Source organism: Dermochelys coriacea, chromosome 13 (assembly GCF_009764565.3).
Source record: "Dermochelys coriacea isolate rDerCor1 chromosome 13, rDerCor1.pri.v4, whole genome shotgun sequence".
Classification (NCBI taxonomy): domain Eukaryota; kingdom Metazoa; phylum Chordata; order Testudines; family Dermochelyidae; genus Dermochelys; species Dermochelys coriacea.
The window spans coordinates 32,199,158-32,218,073 of record NC_050080.1 but is presented as its reverse complement, the minus strand read 5'-3'; the positions used below and the strand labels follow the sequence as shown (position 1 = coordinate 32,218,073).

General features: G+C 50.3%; 1 protein-coding gene across 4 annotated transcripts in view; it reads right to left on the bottom strand.

Moving 5' to 3' along the window:
- The window catches only part of MMP24 (matrix metallopeptidase 24), a 157,427-nt gene extending 142,175 nt beyond the window's left edge, over positions 1-15,252 (bottom strand). For 2 of the 4 annotated variants that reach the window (XM_043495644.1, XM_043495643.1), the window contains exons 1-2: positions 15,007-15,220; positions 10,092-10,240 (exon numbers count right to left, since the gene is read on the bottom strand). In XM_043495644.1, the coding sequence (XP_043351579.1) occupies positions 10,092-10,240; positions 15,007-15,102 (245 nt within the window). In that variant the 5' untranslated portion in view covers positions 15,103-15,220. Of the gene's footprint in view, positions 1-10,076; positions 10,241-15,006 lie in introns of those variants that run through there. The other 2 variants (XM_038369512.2, XM_043495642.1) reach the window with 2 other exon arrangements.
- Positions 15,253-18,916: the final 3,664 nt, after the last annotated feature.

Here is an 18,916-nt window from a genome sequence, read left to right as displayed (position 1 = left end):
GATTAAGTATAACCCTAAAAATCTGAGGGAATGCTCCATATTACTCCCATAACCAGGAGGTGAGAAATCTTGTTCTAGATTAGTATGTGCTTTATGCAGTCATTCGACAAGAGACAATGGATGAAAAACAGAGAAGGTGGAGCCTGTAACTCACGGGACTCACTATGTCCCTGATGCACTGGTCTGTGGTTGAAACAACCCAGTCCTCCAGGAAATAGAAAATCCTGCAGAAACCTATGTGGTCATTGTCATAAAGAGACTGAGAGCCCTAGGGTTCCTTTGTCGGCTTTCATAGAATATCAGGGTTGGAAGGGACCTCAGGAGGTCATCTAGTCCAACCCCCTGCTCAAAGCAGGACCAATCCCCAACTAAATCATCCCAGCCAAGGCTCTGTCAAGCCTGACTTTAAAAACCTCAAAGGAAGGAGATTCCACCACCTCCCTAGGCAATGCATTCCTGTGCTTCACCACCCTCTTAGTGAAAAAGTTTTTCCTAATATCCAACCTAACTTCCCCCACTGCAACTTGAGACCATTACTCCTTGTTCTGTCAGTTTCCTCCCAAGCCAAGGTTCCACAGCTTTCCTTTGGAGAGCCTGCTGTCTCTTCTCTGTTTTTTCTGCCAGAATGACGGCCAAAAGGAACATTTTTGTCTAAAGGTTGGTCTGTACCCTCTCTTGAAGGTACGGTGTGGTGGTGGAAGGGAACATTTAGACTTTGCAGCACTGTCTACTACTACCTTGTCCAGCTTCTCTCTGAAAAGCAGAGCTCCTGTGAATTTGGCAGAGCACAGCACCTGTTTAAGGTCACCTTCCAGGGACATGGCCATAGATGGCACCTCGTCATTCATTTGGAGGCCATGGCATTGGCTGAGAATCTAATGTCCACTGAGGTGTCAGCAACGAATGCTTCCACCAGCAAGACTCTCTAAAACACAGCCAAAGTCAGGGTGATCTCGATCCTTGAGAGCTCGGAGCTCTTCTAGCCAGGAGAGAGAGGCCCTCGCAAAGCAAGTAGCTGCTAGGGATGCCCTGAGGGAATCTCAGGGCTCCCCACAGGAGGCGGCTCTGCTTCCTGTGGGTCTCTTTCTCCTGTTGCAGGGCTTAACTCAAGACTCCCCCCCACAGGAGCCTACCTTGCTCCCTGTGCATACCTCTGCCTGACGTCCCCAGGCTCTTTCCAGAGGGGAACTCCCATTGTTCCTCTTTCCAGCGTTTTCTTTTGTCTACTGAGTTTCCAGCTCTACTGTAGTGCTCTCCCTGCTTCACCACCACAGCTGGGATCAGTCTAATTAAGCCCCACTACACCCAGCTGGGGTCACTAGCCAGCCCGTAATGTTGCTAGCCTTCCATCAAGTTTATGAATAGCTGTTAAATAATGGGCAAGGCTGAGGCCAGCTTGTCACAAGCTGCTTGTACATTTGAGGCAATGAGTTACTCTTTAAACACCTGTTGTGTGGGAGGGAGAGATGGGGAATTGTGTTATGAGGGACTTCACTTTGGGAGAAAATATGCTGGAGGTCTCATGCAGCCAGAATTATTATTCTAGATTATTATTATAGATAATTTACTAATAAAAGGTACTGTACCCAGTAAGCGGTAACTGATTTAGACCTCATTATGATTGATAAAGATAATTGATAACTGGACTGGAAACTAGTGGTTGCATAGGGACCTCGTTATCATGATCTGATTACATTCAATATGGGCAAAAGGAAGAGAAAGTCCCACCCAATAATATACACACTTGATGCTTCCAAAGGGCTAGTTTCCCAAAGTGGAAGAAAATTATGAGCAAAAATAATGGAAGAAAAAGCAGACCGCAAAATGTGAATGAAAACAGAGTTCTAAAGAGTTTTATTAGATGATCAAAAAGGCATAATTCCACAATGAAGAACGAACAAGTGTGGCTAAAAGACCTTCCTCATGAAGTGGTGAAGCAAAGGCAGCAATTAGAAACAAAAAAGGAATACATAACAAATGGAAAAAGGGTAAACAGTATACAATATAAATGAGAAGTTATGAAGTGCCAAAAATTGACATGGGAAACTAAAGACATCAGGGGAAAAAATCCATGGCTGGAAGAGCTAAGGACAAAAAGGAAGGAGATTAACTACAACAGGAAAAAAATAAATGCTTGCTATGATATATAGGCCCATTACTAGATGGAGATGGTAAAATTGTTAGTAGTGGTACAGAAAAGGGAGAAGCGTTAAAAAAAAATGCTTCTGTTCTGTATTTGGGAAAAAGGATGGTGTGCTTGTATCATGCGAAGGCCCCTAGTAACAAAGGATGTTAGGCCACATCTAGTAGTTATTAAAAAAAACAATTAAAATCAGCAGGTCCAAATAATTTGCACCTACGAGTCTTAAATGTTGTCTGAGGAGATCACTGGCCCACTGGCATTAATTTATAATAAATCTTGGAATACACAGGGGAATTCCAGAAGACCAGAAAAGTGCTAATATTGTGCCATGTTCAAAAGGACAAATAGGATGACTTAGGTAACTACAGACTAGTTAGCCTGACGTCAACACCAGGAAAAATAATGGAAAAGCTGATATGAGATTCAATTTTAAATTATATTCCTATCATTTAATTCATGGCAGTCAACATGGTTTTATAGAAAAACAGACCTTGTCAAACAGAAGAGGAAGTTACGGACCTTGTGCAGTAACATTGGTTCTTCGAGATGCATGTCCCTATGGGTGCTTCACTGTAGGGGTGAGGACAGAAAAACCACACAAAAAACAGGAAGATGGCTCTGTTGATTTCATATAGAAAGCGGAGGCAACTTTAGGGAAAAACTTGGGATACGGCCTCAGTTACTTTGTCTTTAGAAAAGACTGTGTATGGTAGGTGTGCCATTAGGGCCACTATTTCTCCTATGCGCCTAGCTGAGGTGATGGCAATTAGCAATGCTGTCTTCATGGACAGGTGTATGACAGAATAAATTGCCATTGGCTCACAGGGAGACCTAGTCAAGGCTCTGAGAACTGGGTTAAGATCCCAGGGTGGAGCAGGTAGTCTCACATGTGGGAAGAGATTTCCCGTGTCCTTAAGGAATCTACACATCAGCCGGTGAGCGAACACAAAGTATCCGTCTACTTGATGGTGGAAAGTCATTATGGCGATGAGATATACCTTAAGGGAGCTTAGAGTTTTGACCTCTTGAGGTCTGAAATGTAGTGTAAAAACAGAGAGTGGGAAGGAGGATGAGGCCAGGTCTACGTGCTTAGAATGATACCAAACTTGGAATATTTTCCATTTTTGTGGGTAAGTATGTCAAGCAGCAGACTTTCAGCTGTGGAGCAACATGTCTTAAAGGTAGAATGCTCTTGTGAGGTGAAAGTCTTGGAACCAAAGAGTGGGGGTGGAGGACCTGCAGGTTGGGGTGAAGGATCAGCCTGTCGTTTGAGAGAGCAGCTGAGGAATGGGCCGAAGACGAACCAAAGGACATATTGCCATCTGTGTCAGGAAAGGGAACCAGACTTGTCATGGCCAAGAGGGGGCAATCAGAATAACTCGTCTCTTCAAATTTTCAACAGGACCTTGGATATAAAAGGAAACGGGAAAGGCATACAAGAGGTCCCAATCCCATGGGAGGATGAGGGTGTCTCCCAGCGACTGTTTCCCCAGGTCAGCCTTGGAGCACTAACAAGGACATTTCTTGTTCCAGTAAGTAGCAGAGTGGTCGGGGTTCCCCAAAGGGCGAATATGTCTCGAAGAACCTTGAAGTTCAGTTCCCACTCCTGATCATGAGAAAAATTCCAACAGACTGTGGGCTGTCATGTTCTGCATCCCTGATAAACAGATAGCTGAGATGAGCATGTTGCGACGGATGTACCAATTCCAAAGTTTGAGTGCTTCCCGCAGAGGGAGGAAGATCTGGCCCCGTCCCCAGAGATTTATGTAAACATACAAGTCTTATTGTCCATCGTGACCTTTGTGTGGGTGTTTTTGATGAATGGCAGAAAGTGTGGACAGGCATTCCTGACTGCCCTTAGCTCCAAAAGTCTGATACGGAGAGTTGCTTCTGTGGAAGACCACTTGCCTTGAACCTGACAGTGGTGTAGGTGAGCTCACCAGCCTATTAGGGAGGCATCTGTCATTAGAATCATTATCAGTGACAGTTGCACAAATGGAATGAGCCACATCTGAAGACACCTTATGAACATCTGAGCATTTGGGGTGATGAAGATGCATGCTGCCATATAACCTAGCAGCTGCAGGCAGTTCCTGGCCAATGTTTGAGGGCTGGCCTGGAATGTCTCTCTGAGACTCGGAAGTGTGGTGAGTCTGCGCAGTGGGAGGAACGATCTGGCTTCTACTGCGTCGAAGTCAGTGCCGATAAACGCCAATTGCTGTATTGACATCAGTGTTGATTTCTGTAAGTTGAGCTGTAGGCCCAGCTGTGCAAATGTGCGCATGGCAGTCTGGATGGCTCATACGGCCTCCTTGAACGAGGGAGCCCTGAGGAAGCAATTGTCTCTGTAGATAATTCCTGATGTTCACAGGTGCACTGCTAAAACAGAGAGAACCTTGAAGGATATGCCGGGTGCAGATGAGAGGCCAAATGGGAGTACCCTGGACTGATAAATGTCCTGCTTGAAAGAATTTCCTATGAAACAGTCATATCAATATGTGGAAGTAGGCAACTTCTAGGTCAAGGACTTAAAACCAATCTCCTTGCTCTAGAGCTTGAATAATGGCTGCTAGCATGATCATCTTGACCTTCTGCGCCTCATGTATTTGTTTAATGGCCTTAGATCAAGAATGGGCATCCAACCTCTCTTCGCCATAGGGATCAGGAAATAATAGAAGTAAAACTCGTTGCCTCCGAGTTGTGCCGGTACAGGTTCTCTGGCCCCTAGACATAACAGATTATCTACTTCCTGGTGAAGTAGGTTCTTGTGAGAAGGGTCCCTGAATAGAAAAGGGGAAGAAGGGTGGGAATGGGGAAGGGACACGAACTGAATGCTATAACCCTTTGAAATAATCTCCAAGACCCATCTGTCAGCGGTGATATTCTCCCAACTGCTGTGAAAGAGGGCCAGATGACTTCCGAAGGGGCACGACAGGTGTATAGATGGCAGCCGATGTTGCAAGGTATAGTTGTTTGGGCCCTCGACCAATTTGTCAAAAGTTCTTAAAAGAGGCGGTCTGAGAGATCACGGATTGAGAAGCTGACTGCTTCCACTTTTGAACCCTGGGCCTCTTATTCTGCGGCTCATAATAGCACTGAGACAGTGGGTATTGAGGAGGTCGTGACCTGTGCTGTGGCTAAGAGCTGTATCTTCTCTTTTGTCCTGCAGTGTAGATTCCCAGGAAGCGTAATGTGGCCTTCAAGGTGTGGAGAGAAGAGTGCGTCTTCTCCACAAAGAGCTTGGGCTCTTCAAACAGTAGATCTTCCACCGTCATCTGCAGCTCTTTGGGCAACCCGGAAAGGTGTAAGCAAGAAGCCGGCCGCATGACCACAGCTGTGGAGACTGAGCAGGCCGTTGTATCAGCTGCATCCAATGCAGTCTGTAGTGCCATTCTGGCTACTAACTGACCCTCTCTGGCAATGGCCTGAAACTGCTCCTTTTGTGTTTCTGGTAAATGTTCCACAAATGCATGGAGTTTCCCATAATCAATTAAATCATATTTGGCCATGACAGCTTGGTTAGTTTGAGACTAACTTCAATGTCATCGAACCAATATGCCTCTCTCCCAAAGAGATCTAGCCTTCAAGGTTAGATCCACATTTACACTTAACTCGGGGGAGTGGGGGAGGGGGGATTTTTGGCTATGTCTACACTAGCACTTTTGTCAGTCAGGGGTGTGAAAAAATACACCCTGACCAACGAAAGTTTCACCAACAAAAGCACTGGTGTCAACAGGAGACGCTCTCTCGCCAATATAGCTACAGCCTCTCGTTGGGGGTGGTTTAATTATGCCAGCAGGAGAGCTCACTCCTGCCAGCATAGAGCGGCTACACAGGAGACCATACAGCAGCACAGCTGCAGCAATACAGCTGTGCCACTGTAAGGTCTGTAGTGTAAACATAGCCTTAGCTGATAATCTGAAGTATCTTGTTCAAAGCCTCAACCTTAAGGTGTTCTTCAAGAGAGGAGTATTGCAGTAGATTTTAAGACTTCAAGAGGAGCTTTGAAGGCAATAGAATAGTTTGATTTTACAAGAGAACTAAGATTTGTACTACCTCTGTCTATAATTCTCCTTTACCTATCACTGAGGTGGAGGACTATGGGATGGGGCAAGACCTTATGAGGGCTGGAACAGTTTTGCTAACCTCAAGTGTTTAAAAATGAGTGATGCCCCAAAAATCATGAGGTTGGCTTAACAAGAAGTTTGAGGTTCTTCTTTGCTTTCTGGTTTCTGAGCCTTAAGGTGGCACTTGCTTTATGTTCCCTAGCTTTTCTCCACAATTATAAAGACCAGATAATTATTTTAAATTAAAGCTGAGATTCTCAGGCAATATCTTGATTCTAGCAGCTTGAACTTTAAGAAATATGCCAAAAGTTGCAAGATTCTCAATAAAATCATGAGAACTGGCAACATCATGGGAGCATTACCAGAGAGACTGAAAGGACAGACTTGTACCCTGCATATAAAGAAAAGAGCAGCCATTTTATAGCCTTCTGTGGGCCTCTTGGAAGCCAGAAAAGGAAAATGAAGCCTTCCTTGCGGAAGGGGATGTGAATCACTCTGAATCTTCTCCCTGCTGCATGGAGACTGATTGCACAGAATGAGGAGGGGCCCAGGGCTGTTGCTATTGGAAACAAATGATGCACTACTTTCCGAAGACCTGCAGGATGACCTGGCACTGAAACAACTTAAGAACATAATGGCCATATTGGGTCAGACCAAAGATTCATCTAGCCCAGTATCCTGTCTATCAACAGTGCCCAATGCCAGGTGCTTCGGAGGGGCCCAGTATCCTGTCTACCAACAGTGCCCAATGCCAGGTGCTTCGGAGGGAATGAACAGAAGAGGTAATCATCAGGTGATCCATCCCCCGTTGCCCATTCCCAGCTTCTGGCAAATAGACGCTAGGGACTCCATTCCCGCTCATCCTGGCTAATAACATGTCTCTGCATGGCCCTTGCCTACTTGCTGGCTGGGAGCAGGGATTTCTTTCTCCAAAGCTGCTTTTGGGGAGGGGTGTGTATGATCCTTGCCTTCCTCCATGATTCAGGGGGACTGACTACATTAAACACAAACTAAGTAACTTTCAATTCACACTAGCAGGGACTACATTGGGCAATTACAACACAACACTTTAGTGGGCCCTGCAATTCACATCCTTATAGTCGGCAATGCAGGCAGGTCCAGGGAGATATTTAGTTTAAAATATTTTTCAAATCTTGTGAAAAGTTCTGCTCCAAAGGGAGCCCTTAGAGACTGCGGTCTGAGAGAGTCTAGAGGCAGACAATTCTGGAGAGTTCTTCCTGGAGGGTGGCCCTAAACTCCCGCATAGAGCAAAGATCTGGTCTGTCTCCAGTTGCTATGGAGACAGGGAATGCCTCATGGTGAAGTCTGACGTAAATGTGACAGAAGATGTAAGTTGCTTAGCTGTCTGTACAACATGCAACACAACAGGGCCTTGAACTTTTACTGGAATTTCTAGACATCATAGTTATACTTCAGCTCTGTGGCACCCCAATCCCATTTTTGCTTCCTGTGTTACTCTTATACCTCCTCCTGAAATCCTATGTAAAGAGAACAAGTTCTGTTTCTTAAGGCTTCCTATATATTGTTACACACTGGACAGCTCAAAATTTAAAATTGTATCTGCACGAAGTTATGAATTATACAATTTTCCTTGTTTACTGTTATAGGCCTTTTGATAGCATAGAAACTCTATTTTAGTCCCTAGATTGGTAAAAATTCTGTGCGTTAACACAGTCAGTCACTGTTGAGTTGAGAGACTTACAAGGAGAAGAGCAGGGGACCCCCCCCAAAAATAGTCCTGATTCTTGTTTGCCAAACAACATCTCAACAAAGCAGTACAGATCTACACACAGTACTGTTTCAGAGTAGCAGCCGTGTTAGTCTGTATTCGCAAAAAGAAAAGGAGTACTTGTGGCACCTTAGAGACTAACAAATTTATTAGAGCATAAGCTTTCGTGAGCTACAGCTCACTTCATCGGATGCATTTGGTACTGTGATACACAATTTTGTTACTATTTGTTTCCCTCTGTGATAGAGGGCTTTTCCATCTGTCACAGTCATCGTTATGTCACAAAATCTATGACTGGGGTGGGGGGGGCTGACTCTTCCCCATATACTCCTAATACTTCAGTGGTGTGCACACTCCGTATCCAACCATAGATCTTTGGGGAGGTGCAAAAGATCTGGCAACACCCTTTGTAAAAATTCAGTGGGTTTTTCATGCTGAACCTCCTCCAGGAAGCCACTATCCTCAAACTGGACAGTCTCTACGTAAAAGAATAAATGGACACAAATCAGACGTCAAGAATTATAACATTCAAAAACCAGTCGGAGAACACTTCAGTCTCTTTGGTCACTCAATTATAGACCTAAAGTGGCAATTCTTCAACAAAAAAACTTCAAAAACAGACTCCAACGAGAGACTGTTGAATTGGATTTAATTTGCAAACTGTATACAATTAACTTAGGCTTGAATAAAGACTGGGAGTGGATGGGTCATTACACAAAGTAAAACCATTTCCCCATGTTTATTCCGCTCCTCCACCTCCTACTGTTCCTCAGACATTCTTGTCAACTGCTGGAAATGACCCACCTTGATTATCACTACAAAAGGTCATCCCCCCAGCTCTCCTGCTGATAATAGCTCACCTTAAGTGATCACTCTCCTTACAGTGTGTATGGTAACATCCATTGTTTCATGTTCTCTGTGTATATAAAAATCTCCCCACTGTATTTTCCACTGAATGCTTCCGATGAAATGAGCTGTAGCTCACGAAAGCTTATGCTCAAATAAATTTGTTAGTCTCTAAGGTGCCAGAAGTAGTACTTTTCTTTTTGCGAATACAGAGTAACAGGGCTGCTACTCTGAAACTTATCCTCAGGTTATCTACACTTTAGTTTGCAAGGGTTTGTTTTCTCCTGTTTAGGAGATTCTGTTTTCTCCCACTCATGCTGTGAGCCCTTCTAGAGTAGTTTGCATAGGTCTATATGCCAGTCATGGAGGAAGGACTCTCAGCTAGACTGGAGCTTGGCAGTGAACAATAATAAAAAAGGAGGTAGTTGTAAGATGGCTGCCTCCCACTGAGATAGAGAGTGGTTTCCAAAGCCTGCCTGAAAGGGGCAGGTTTATTTTTGTCAGACAGTGTTCATTACATGTGAGCTATGGCATAGATTAAGTGCAGTGAAGGGGGGGGAGCAGAAGACACTCAGGATTCTGTTACAAGTCTAGAAAAATATATTTTTTACATTAAATCCCACAGAAAGTTAGGGAAATTACACGACTTCCCATAACAGATTCACAGGAAATACCCCTTTGTAAACTCTCCTAAAAGGACAGAAAAGCACCTGATTCTGGCCCTCAGTCTTCCAACTCTGCAAACTGGAATAAGCTCCTTTAACTTGAGCTAAATTAGAACTCAGAGTGAGTGAGAGGTCATGAGGCTGGAGCAGGCTTTTGCATAGATTCAACTCCCAAACTGAGGCAAATCTCAATGCAGACCATAAGTGAATCAGAACACTCCACCTGACTCAAAACTGGAGTCTCAAAGCAGCTAACACTGACTTCTCTGAGCTGCAAGAGAACTCCAACAATACATTTCCCTAAAGTAAAAACCTATTAATTCAGGACAAAGGCGTCTAACAAGAGAAAAAGCATAACCCTGCAAAACATACCCTGCAGTTGGTTTCTACCTTCCCTTTCCTCCTTGGGACTTAAAGGATTTTACTACAGGGGATAGATATTTTCTCTACTTGCAAACAGAACTGTTTGCAACAGAAAAATTCTAGATTCCCCTGGGAATCCTATTTCAAGAAAACATCTGTCATGTATAACTATTTAATCACAGAGGATTTTGGCACTGAGAATCTTATATTAAGATGTGTCTAGAATATAAACACAAAATAACCTTTGTAAATCTTACTCAATAGTTGTCTGATCCAACACTCCTGTTACTGGGATCCCATAAAATTGTTGCATAGTGGCAACGGCAGACTGCATAGCTTTTCCTGAGTGCAGGGCAGACATTCGGCTTTCAGAGGAAAGCAAATAGCCGTATGCTTTTAGCCAACTCTGAAAAACATGAGAAGTAGAAAGCATTAATTATAATGTATTCAGTTCTGAACTTTATATCTCAAAAATTGTTCCTTTAAACATTTTAAACTGGAAACATTTTTGTGTGACCACTGAAACGTAGAAATGTATTGCCTCTTTTCCTCTTCATTTTTTTTTGTTTTGACTGAAGGTAGTGAATTTGTGTGATGAGAGTAATGGGTTAATTGCACTGGTTAAAATCAACTATTTTGAGGGTAAGCACTATGCAAACTTTCCATTAGTGATGGTGAATTATTCATTATGAATAATATTTGTTGCAAATTTAGCCAGGTAGCACACAAATGACTTGTTAGCATGTCTTGCTTACTATGGAGACATTGGTAGCAACTCCTTAGCTAAAGATGCATTGTGATTTGCACTTAAAGCAGGAGTAACATCCCACTTGACACTTCAATGACTAGATTTAACGTAAAATTTTCTAGAGCATTTAAGTGACTGTACTTTACATGGACCAGTTTCTCAAAACTAAAAGTAGTTAACAAAATTGACAGAGAAAAAAATTAAATAGAAAAAGTGTGACCAAAAATGGGGAGTTGTTTAAGAACACTTTACATGTTCTTAGAGTCAGTTTCTCCATCTTGCATCCGATGAAGTGAGCTGTAGCTCACGAAAGCTTATGCTCTAATAAATTTGTTAGTCTCTAAGGTGCCACAAGTACTCCTTTTCTTTTTGCGAATACAGACTAACACGGCTGCTACTCTGAAAAGTTTCTCCATCATGATATTTTTTTTTTTTTTTTTACACTTCAGTTAAAAACCATCTTGGGCTAAGAAAGAATATGAAAGCTTCAGACAGATAACAAATGGAAAAAAGGGGAGGCAAATATGAATATAAAATACAAGTTAAGAAATGTAGGAAATTGATAAGACCTGTTAAAGATTTAAATGAAGGGTCCATGGCCAATAGGATAAAGGAGAATTTTGTTTTAAATACATCAGGAACAAAAGGAGTCCTGACAATGGTCTAGATGGCAAAGCGGACAATGACACAGAAAAGACAAGCATTAAATAAATATTTCTGTTCCGTCTTTGGAATAAATTGATAAATCTCCTAATGACAACATATTTTCTATTCCAACTAAAACTAAGGAGGATATTAAGCTTTTAAAGGCCCCCCACTCTCACTTATATTAAGGATCTGTCATGCAACAGAAACATTCTCTGTTCTGAGAATATTCTATGTACAGTGGACTTTCCAGTTGGTGTAGAGAAGGGATAAGGGCTCTCCGCCCTGCCCTGCTCCTAGTCCCAGTGTTGGGGCATGGCTGCAGTACACTACAGTACGGCTATTCACTGCTTCCTAGAGGCCATAAAAAGCAGAGTGCAATTTTGTCCAACCTATCAGCAAGTAGACACCTCACCTGTCTCCTGTAAGAAAGGCACTTCCCTACTATCTTTACCCCACATACTGAATTGCTGAAACAGTCACCAGGATAGGTGCCAACTCCACAGGTACTCCAGGAATCAAGCACCCATGGAAAAAAAAAAGGGGGGGCGGGTGCTCAGCACCCACCAGCCACAACTGTTTAGCGGCCCCGCCAAACAGCTGTTCAGCAACTGGTGGGAGGCACTCAGGGGAGAGCAGAGCAACAAGCAGTGGGCCTCAGGGGAAGGGGTGGAGTGGGGACAGGACTTCGGGTGGAGCACTCATGGGGAACAATAAGTCAGCGCCTGTGGTCTCCCATCTCTTCATCCTGTCTCTCTCTGAAATAAAGCTCACCAACCCAACCCCATTACTTCAAGGCCTCCAGCTTACCCTACCCCGCAGTGACCTTACCCTGATGATGCAAGAACACCCTTGCCCCAATCTCCTCTGCAGAGATCCAGACCTTCCTGAACCACCCCAGTAAGGAGTCCCTAAATATTCCCCACACTATACAGCTCCCACATGCCACCAGCTCACATTGTGCCAACCTACATAATATTATATTCCCCCAACCCAAGTCAGACAAGCAACTTCATCCTGAACTCTCTATCCACCCTGATATAACACTCCCCAAGCTTCCCTAAAGCCTTGAACTACTGGCAACCATGTCCCAAGAATTCCCTTCAACTTTTCACAATGCAGGGAATCACACCTTGCTGTACCATCTATGACATGGTCTATGGTCTCGCACTCTCCCAGCCTTAAAAAAAAAAAAAACAAAAAAAAAAACACACCAATCACACACACTCTGTCGCGGCATCTCTCGTCTCCTCCAGCCTGTGCCAACCAGGAATCCTCATTTCCCATATCCTGTGCTCAATATCCAGCAGACCTCTCGCATTCCACACCAACCCCTTTCAACAGTGTAGGAGCATGTAGTTCTCCCATCCTATACTGTCTCATTCTCCCCATACAAATACAGAGGCATATGCACCATTCCACCTCCCTCAACGGGTGTCATTTTATAACCCTACAACCTACCCCAACATCAGTCCCCATCTCAACGCAGGAGACCCTGCTCTACTCCCTGCTGCTGCAGGCTCCAGCCCCATATACGCAGTTCCCCTCCCCCCCCCCCCCCAACAAACAGCACAGTGTGGGGATATCCATCTTCTCCACATCACAGAATGACCAAGCCCCGAAATACAGGAAACGTTCTTGCCCAATTCCCATCACATTACATTCAGTTCTATATAAGTTTACAGCATCATTTCAAAAAGCACACAGGGCACAGATTTCTACTTCAGCACCCGTCTCTGTACACTGACCTGCAATGCTATTACAAGTACACCAAACCTGTATGGTCCCATTAAAAGTCAAAGAGATCTGCTGTGATGCAAGTACTTTCCAAGTCTCCCCCAAACCATGAAGAGTGCCCACAGACTACAGCAAACACTGGTAGATAAAGACGAGGTAGGAGACAATCAGGGAGAATGCCCTCACAGACCATAACGGGGGCAGGGAAGAAAAAGCTCCTAGTCTGTAACTGAGGGAAAAACCTAATGGCTTCAATGAAAACAGAGAGGAGAAACATCAAATAATTGACAGAAAGGGACATGCCTGTAAATCAATGGAGTAGTGAGAGATTAGGGTGGGTTTATTATTATTATTATTATTATTATTAACTACTTATGTTGTGGTAACACTAGAGATCCTGTATTTATTATACTGGGCACTGCACAAACAGCTAACTGAAGAGATAGTCCCTACCCCAGAGAGCTACATAAAATGAATATAAGATGAACGATCACAGGTCGATACAAACAAAGGAAGCATATACAAGAAAATAAGACAAGTACGATCAACATGATAAGCAGCTGTTTGAGCACAGCAGTTTTTTCTTGACTTTTCTGTAATTTTCCTAGCAAAGATGAGCTTTAAGAACAGAATTAAAGGAGGATAATAGGTGACCTTGTGGATATTTTATGAAGAAGTTCTTCCTCACACCAGAATGGGAGAAAGTGCAAAAAAGCTCATCTTCCACTTAGTCCCCTAAATAAGCAATCAGACATTCAAAAGAGCGCAAAGTAAGCGTCAGGAGCTCCGAACTTCAACTATGAGTGAGGGGCCTCTCATTAGCAAAATGTTTTGAAAAAAAAACGTATCCTCTGTTCTATGCAATGTTGCTGCAACAAAAGATTACTTCACCCACCTTGCCTCTCTAGCTATTCTCTGAAACAGTGGCTCTCAAGCTTTCCAGACACTGTACCCCTTTCACAAGTCGGATTTGTCTTGCATACCTCCAAGTTTCACCTCACTAAGAAACTACTTGCTTACAAAATCAGATAAAAATATAAAAAAGTGTCACCGCACACTGTTACTGAAAAGTGATTACTTTCTCCTTTTTACCGTATAATTATAAAATAAATCAACTGGAATATAAATAGTGTACTTACATTTCAGTGTATAGTATAGAGCAGTATGAACAAGTCATTGTCTGCATGACATTTTAGTTTGTACTGAGTTTGCTAGTGCTTTTCATGTAGCCTGTTGTAAAACTAGGCAACTATCTAGAGGAGTTGATGTACCTCCTGGAAGGCTTCTGTGTACCCCCAGCAATACACATACCCCTCCCTGGTCGAGAGCCACTGCTGTAAAATAGGTTTCAGAGTAGCAGCCGTGTTAGTCTGTATTCGCAAAAAGAAAAGGAGTACTTGTGGCACCTTAGAGACTAACAAATTTATTAGAGCATAAGCTTTCGTGAGCTACAGCTCACTTCATATACATTCTCCTATATTTGCATACGTACAAAAACAGAGAAATAGACTTTTTTTAATGATCAAAGCAGTAATGTCCTGTAGCACTTAACTAGCTGAGAAATTACCCGCAATTCCTCACATCCTGGGCTAAAATACCTTCAAGCAACTACCTGCATAACGTAAATCACACCGGGGGGGAGGGGGGGAGGGGATCATCCTTTTTCCATTAATTCTTTCTCAATTTCTTCCCATGAAGGAAACACCAACTTTTCCAGGGCAGATTCAAAAATACTGAGAGAGCCCATTGGCCACCCCAGTTCCCGGACCCCCGGGAACAGAACCACCCAGCCAGTCCCCCGGGATCGGCCCCCACCACCTACCGCCTACCGGCATCATCGCAACACCCTCATCCTGCGCCCCCACTCGGGCGAGGGAGGGGGCGCGACGGGCGCCAGCGCCCCCACGCCCCGCAGGAGCTAAATCCCCTCACCGCCGAGCGCCGGGGGGCGCCGGTGCCCCTCGGGCTCACTCTCCCCTGACCGGCGAGGGGGAGCCCCGGACCCCGCTCGATGGCCTCAGGCCCGCTCGGTCAGCACCTACCCGGCCGCTGCTGGCGTCGGCCCAGCGCAGGGCGCAGAAGGCGGCCAGCAGGGAGCAGCAGGCCCTGGCTAGGCCCCAGCGGAGCCTCCGCTCCATGGCAGCTCCGGGCAGCAGCGGCCGTCACGGCTCGGGCCGCGCCGAGGGGCCACCGCACCTGCCGGGCCCGCCGGCCGCGCTGCTCTGCTCTGCGCCTGCGCCTGCGCCTGCGCGCGGGCTCCGGGGGGGCGGGGCGGGACCGGGACGCCACGCCCCCTGCGGGGCAGCGCGAGGATGACGGAAGGGGGCGTGTGCGCGGGGCCAGCGCCGGGCGGGGACACGGACAAAGCGAGTCGCTCACCCCGCCCCCGCCCCGCCCCGCCCCCTGTCCTGCCGCCCCGCCCGTAACACCCGCCCCCACCCCGCTCTCCGACCCCCCCGCCCGTAACACCCGCCCCGCCCCCCTCCCCAATATCCGACCCCCCCGCCCGTAACACCCGCCCCGCCCCCCTCCCCCACCCCGCTCTCCGACCCCCCCGCCCGTAACACCCGCCCCGCCCCCCTCCCCGCTCTCCGACCCCCCCGCCCGTAACACCCGCCCCGCCCCCCTCCCCGCTCTCCGACCCCCCGCCCGTAACACCCGCCCCGCCCCCTCCCCGCTCTCCGACCCCCCCGCCCGTAACACCCGCCCCGCCCCCCTCCCCCACCCCGCTCTCCGACCCCCCCGCCCGTAACACCCGCCCCGCCCCCTCCCCGCTCTCCGACCCCCCCGCCCGTAACACCCGCCCCGCCCCCCTCCCCGCTCTCCGACCCCCCGCCCGTAACACCCGCCCCCCCCCTCTCCCCAATATCCGACCCCCCCGCCCGTAACACCCGCCCCGCCCCCCTCCCCCACCCCGCTCTCCGACCCCCCCGCCCGTAACACCCGCCCCGCCCCCTCCCCAATATCCGACCCCCCCGCCCGTAACACCCGCCCCCACCCCTCCCCCACCCCGCTCTCCGACCCCCCCGCCCGTAACACCCGCCCCCACCCCTCCCCCACCCCGCTCTCCGACCCCCCGCCCGTAACACCCGCCCCGCCCCCCTCCCCCACCCCGCTCTCCGACCCCCCCGCCTGTAACACCCGCCCCGCCCCCCTCCCCAATATCCGACCCCCCCGCCCGTAACACCCGCCCCGCCCCCCTCCCCAATATCCGACCCCCCCGCCCGTAACACCCGCCCCGCCCCCCTCCCCCACCCCGCTCTCCGACCCCCCCGCCCGTAACACCCGCCCCGCCCCCCTCCCCCACCCCGCTCTCCGACCCCCCCGCCCGTAACACCCGCCCCGCCCCCCTCCCCAATATCCTACCCCCCCGCCCGTAACACCCGCCCCCACCCCTCCCCCACCCCGCTCTCCGACCCCCCCGCCCGTAACACCCGCCCCGCCCCCCTCCCCCACCCCGCTCTCCGACCCCCCCGCCCGTACACCCGCCCCCGCCCCCCTCCCCAATATCCGACCCCCCCGCCCGTAACACCCGCCCCGCCCCCCCTCCCGAATATCCGACCCCCCGCCCGTAACACCCGCCCCGCCCCCCTCCCCGCTCTCCGACCCCCCCCGCCCGTAACACCCGCCCCGCCCCCTCCCCAATATCCGACCCCCCGCCCGTAACACCCGCCCCGCCCCCCTCCCCGCTATCCGACCCCCCCCGCCCGTAACACCCGCCCCGCCCCCCTCCCCAATATCCGACCCCCCCGCCCGTAACACCCGCCCCGCCCCCCTCCCCGCTATCCGACCCCCCCGCCCGTAACACCCGCCCCGCCCCCCTCCCCAATATCCGACCCCCCCGCCCGTAACACCCGCCCCGCCCCCCTCCTCGCTATCCGACCCCCCCGCCCGTAACACCCGCCCCGCCCCCCTCCCCCACCCCGCTCTCCGACCCCCCCGCCCGTAACACCCGCCCCGCCCCCCCTCCCCAATATCCGACCCCCCCGCCCGTAACACCCGCCCCGCCCCCCTCCCCCACCCCGCTCTCCGACCCCCCCCGCCCGTAACACCCGCCCCGCCCCCCTCCCCAATATCCGACCCCCCCCGCCCGTAACACCCGACCCGCCCCCCTCCCCCGCTATCCGACCCCCCCCGCCCCGTAACACCCCGCCCCGCCCCCCTCCCCAATATCCGACACCCCCGCCCGTAACACCCGCCCCCACCCCTCCCCCACCCCGCTCTCCGACCCCCCCGCCCGTAACACCCGCCCCGCCCCCTCCCCCACCCCGCTCTCCGACCCCCCCGCCCGTAACACCCGCCCCGCCCCCCTCCCCAATATCCGACCCCCCGCCCGTAACACCCGCCCCTCCCCCTCCCCGCTCTCCGACCCCCCGCCCGTAACACCCGCCCCCTCCTCGCTCTCCGACTCCCCCACCCGTAACACCCGCCCCGCCCCCCTCCCCGCTATCCAACCCCCCTGCCCGTAACACCCGCCCCCTCCCCACCCTCCGACTCCGCCGCCCATAACGTCCGCCCCGCCTCCACCACCCTCTGCCCGTAACACCCGCCCCCTCCCCCCCACTATCCGACCCCCCCCGCCCGTAACTCCCGCCCCGCCTCCACCACCCCACCCCACCCCACTGCCCGTAACACCCACCCCCTCCCCACTATCCGACCCCCCCGCCCGTAGCACCCGCCCCCTCCTCCACCACCCCACCCCACTGCCCATAACACCTGCCCCTCCCCACTATCTGACCCCCCCGCCCGTAACACCCACCCCGCCTCCACCACCCCACCCCACTGCCCATAACACCCGCTCCCGCCTCCACCACCCCACTGCCAGTTAGCCCCGCCCCCTCCCCACACCTCACTGCCCGTAGCACCTGCCCCGCCCCCACCACCTCACCCAACCCCTCATTTCTGGCCCCAGCCCAGTGCTCATACCCCCTCCCACACTGCAACCCCCTGCCTCAGCCCGGAGCCCCCTCGCATACTCCAAACCCATCCGCTCCACTCCGCAGACCGGAGCCCCCTCCCGTATCCTAAACCCCTCATCCCTGGCCCCATCCCAGACCCCTCCCTCCCCTATCCCAACTCACCGCCTCAGCCTGGGGCCCCCGCCCTCCAACCCCCTGAGAATGAGCGAGGGTGGGGAGAGGGGGCGACGGGGGGGGAAGGGCGTGAGTGGGGCGGGGCCTGGCCGAGGGGGCGGAGCACGGGTGCTCCATGTCGTGGGAGTAGAAAGTTGGTAACTCTGGGTGCAAGCTCCCCGCTGGGGGGCTGTGTGTGCTTTTCACTGCAGTGGGGCTCCCTGTACGCTACACGCGCTGCGCCGTGGAGACGTATCCTCGGAGATGTCAGACAGGTGGGCTGATCAGAGCTGCAAGGCTGAGCGCCAAGCGGCCTTACTCAGGGGCCACGGCCCAGCTATGCCCCCAGTATGCAGAGAACAAGCAAATAGTTTCCCCAAACAACCCCCAGGCGAACTGCACACAGCGCTCCCCCGTCCTGCTCCCTCCAAGCACAGGCTGCAGCTATGCCCTTTGAAATGCCCGTTAGCTGCCACTGTTTGCAGCAAGCACTCAACTCCCAGCTAGGGGTTGGGAGCACCCCTCTCCCCAGCCCCAGCCATCCCTGGGGCCTGGCCTTTGTACAGTGCCAAGCACTTCCCAGGACACGGACAGCTTTAGTTCCCCCTGCACCATCAGGCATTGGTCCCTTCTGACTGCTCCCCAGCTGGCATTAAGGGCTCGTGTCAGCAGCTACTGAGGAAGTTACCCCGGCCCACCGCTAAGGCAAAGCTAGGGTTGGGTGGGTACTCTGCATCCTCCCACCCCCCATGGCTGGGGTCAGGCTGCAAGGGAGAGAGCTAGATGAGGAGCTCTGGGCACCCCCCAGGCCTGGTACAGGGCAGCCCAAGGTAGAGGCTGCGCTGGTCAGCTCAGGGATGTTGGCTCAGCCATATGGGTG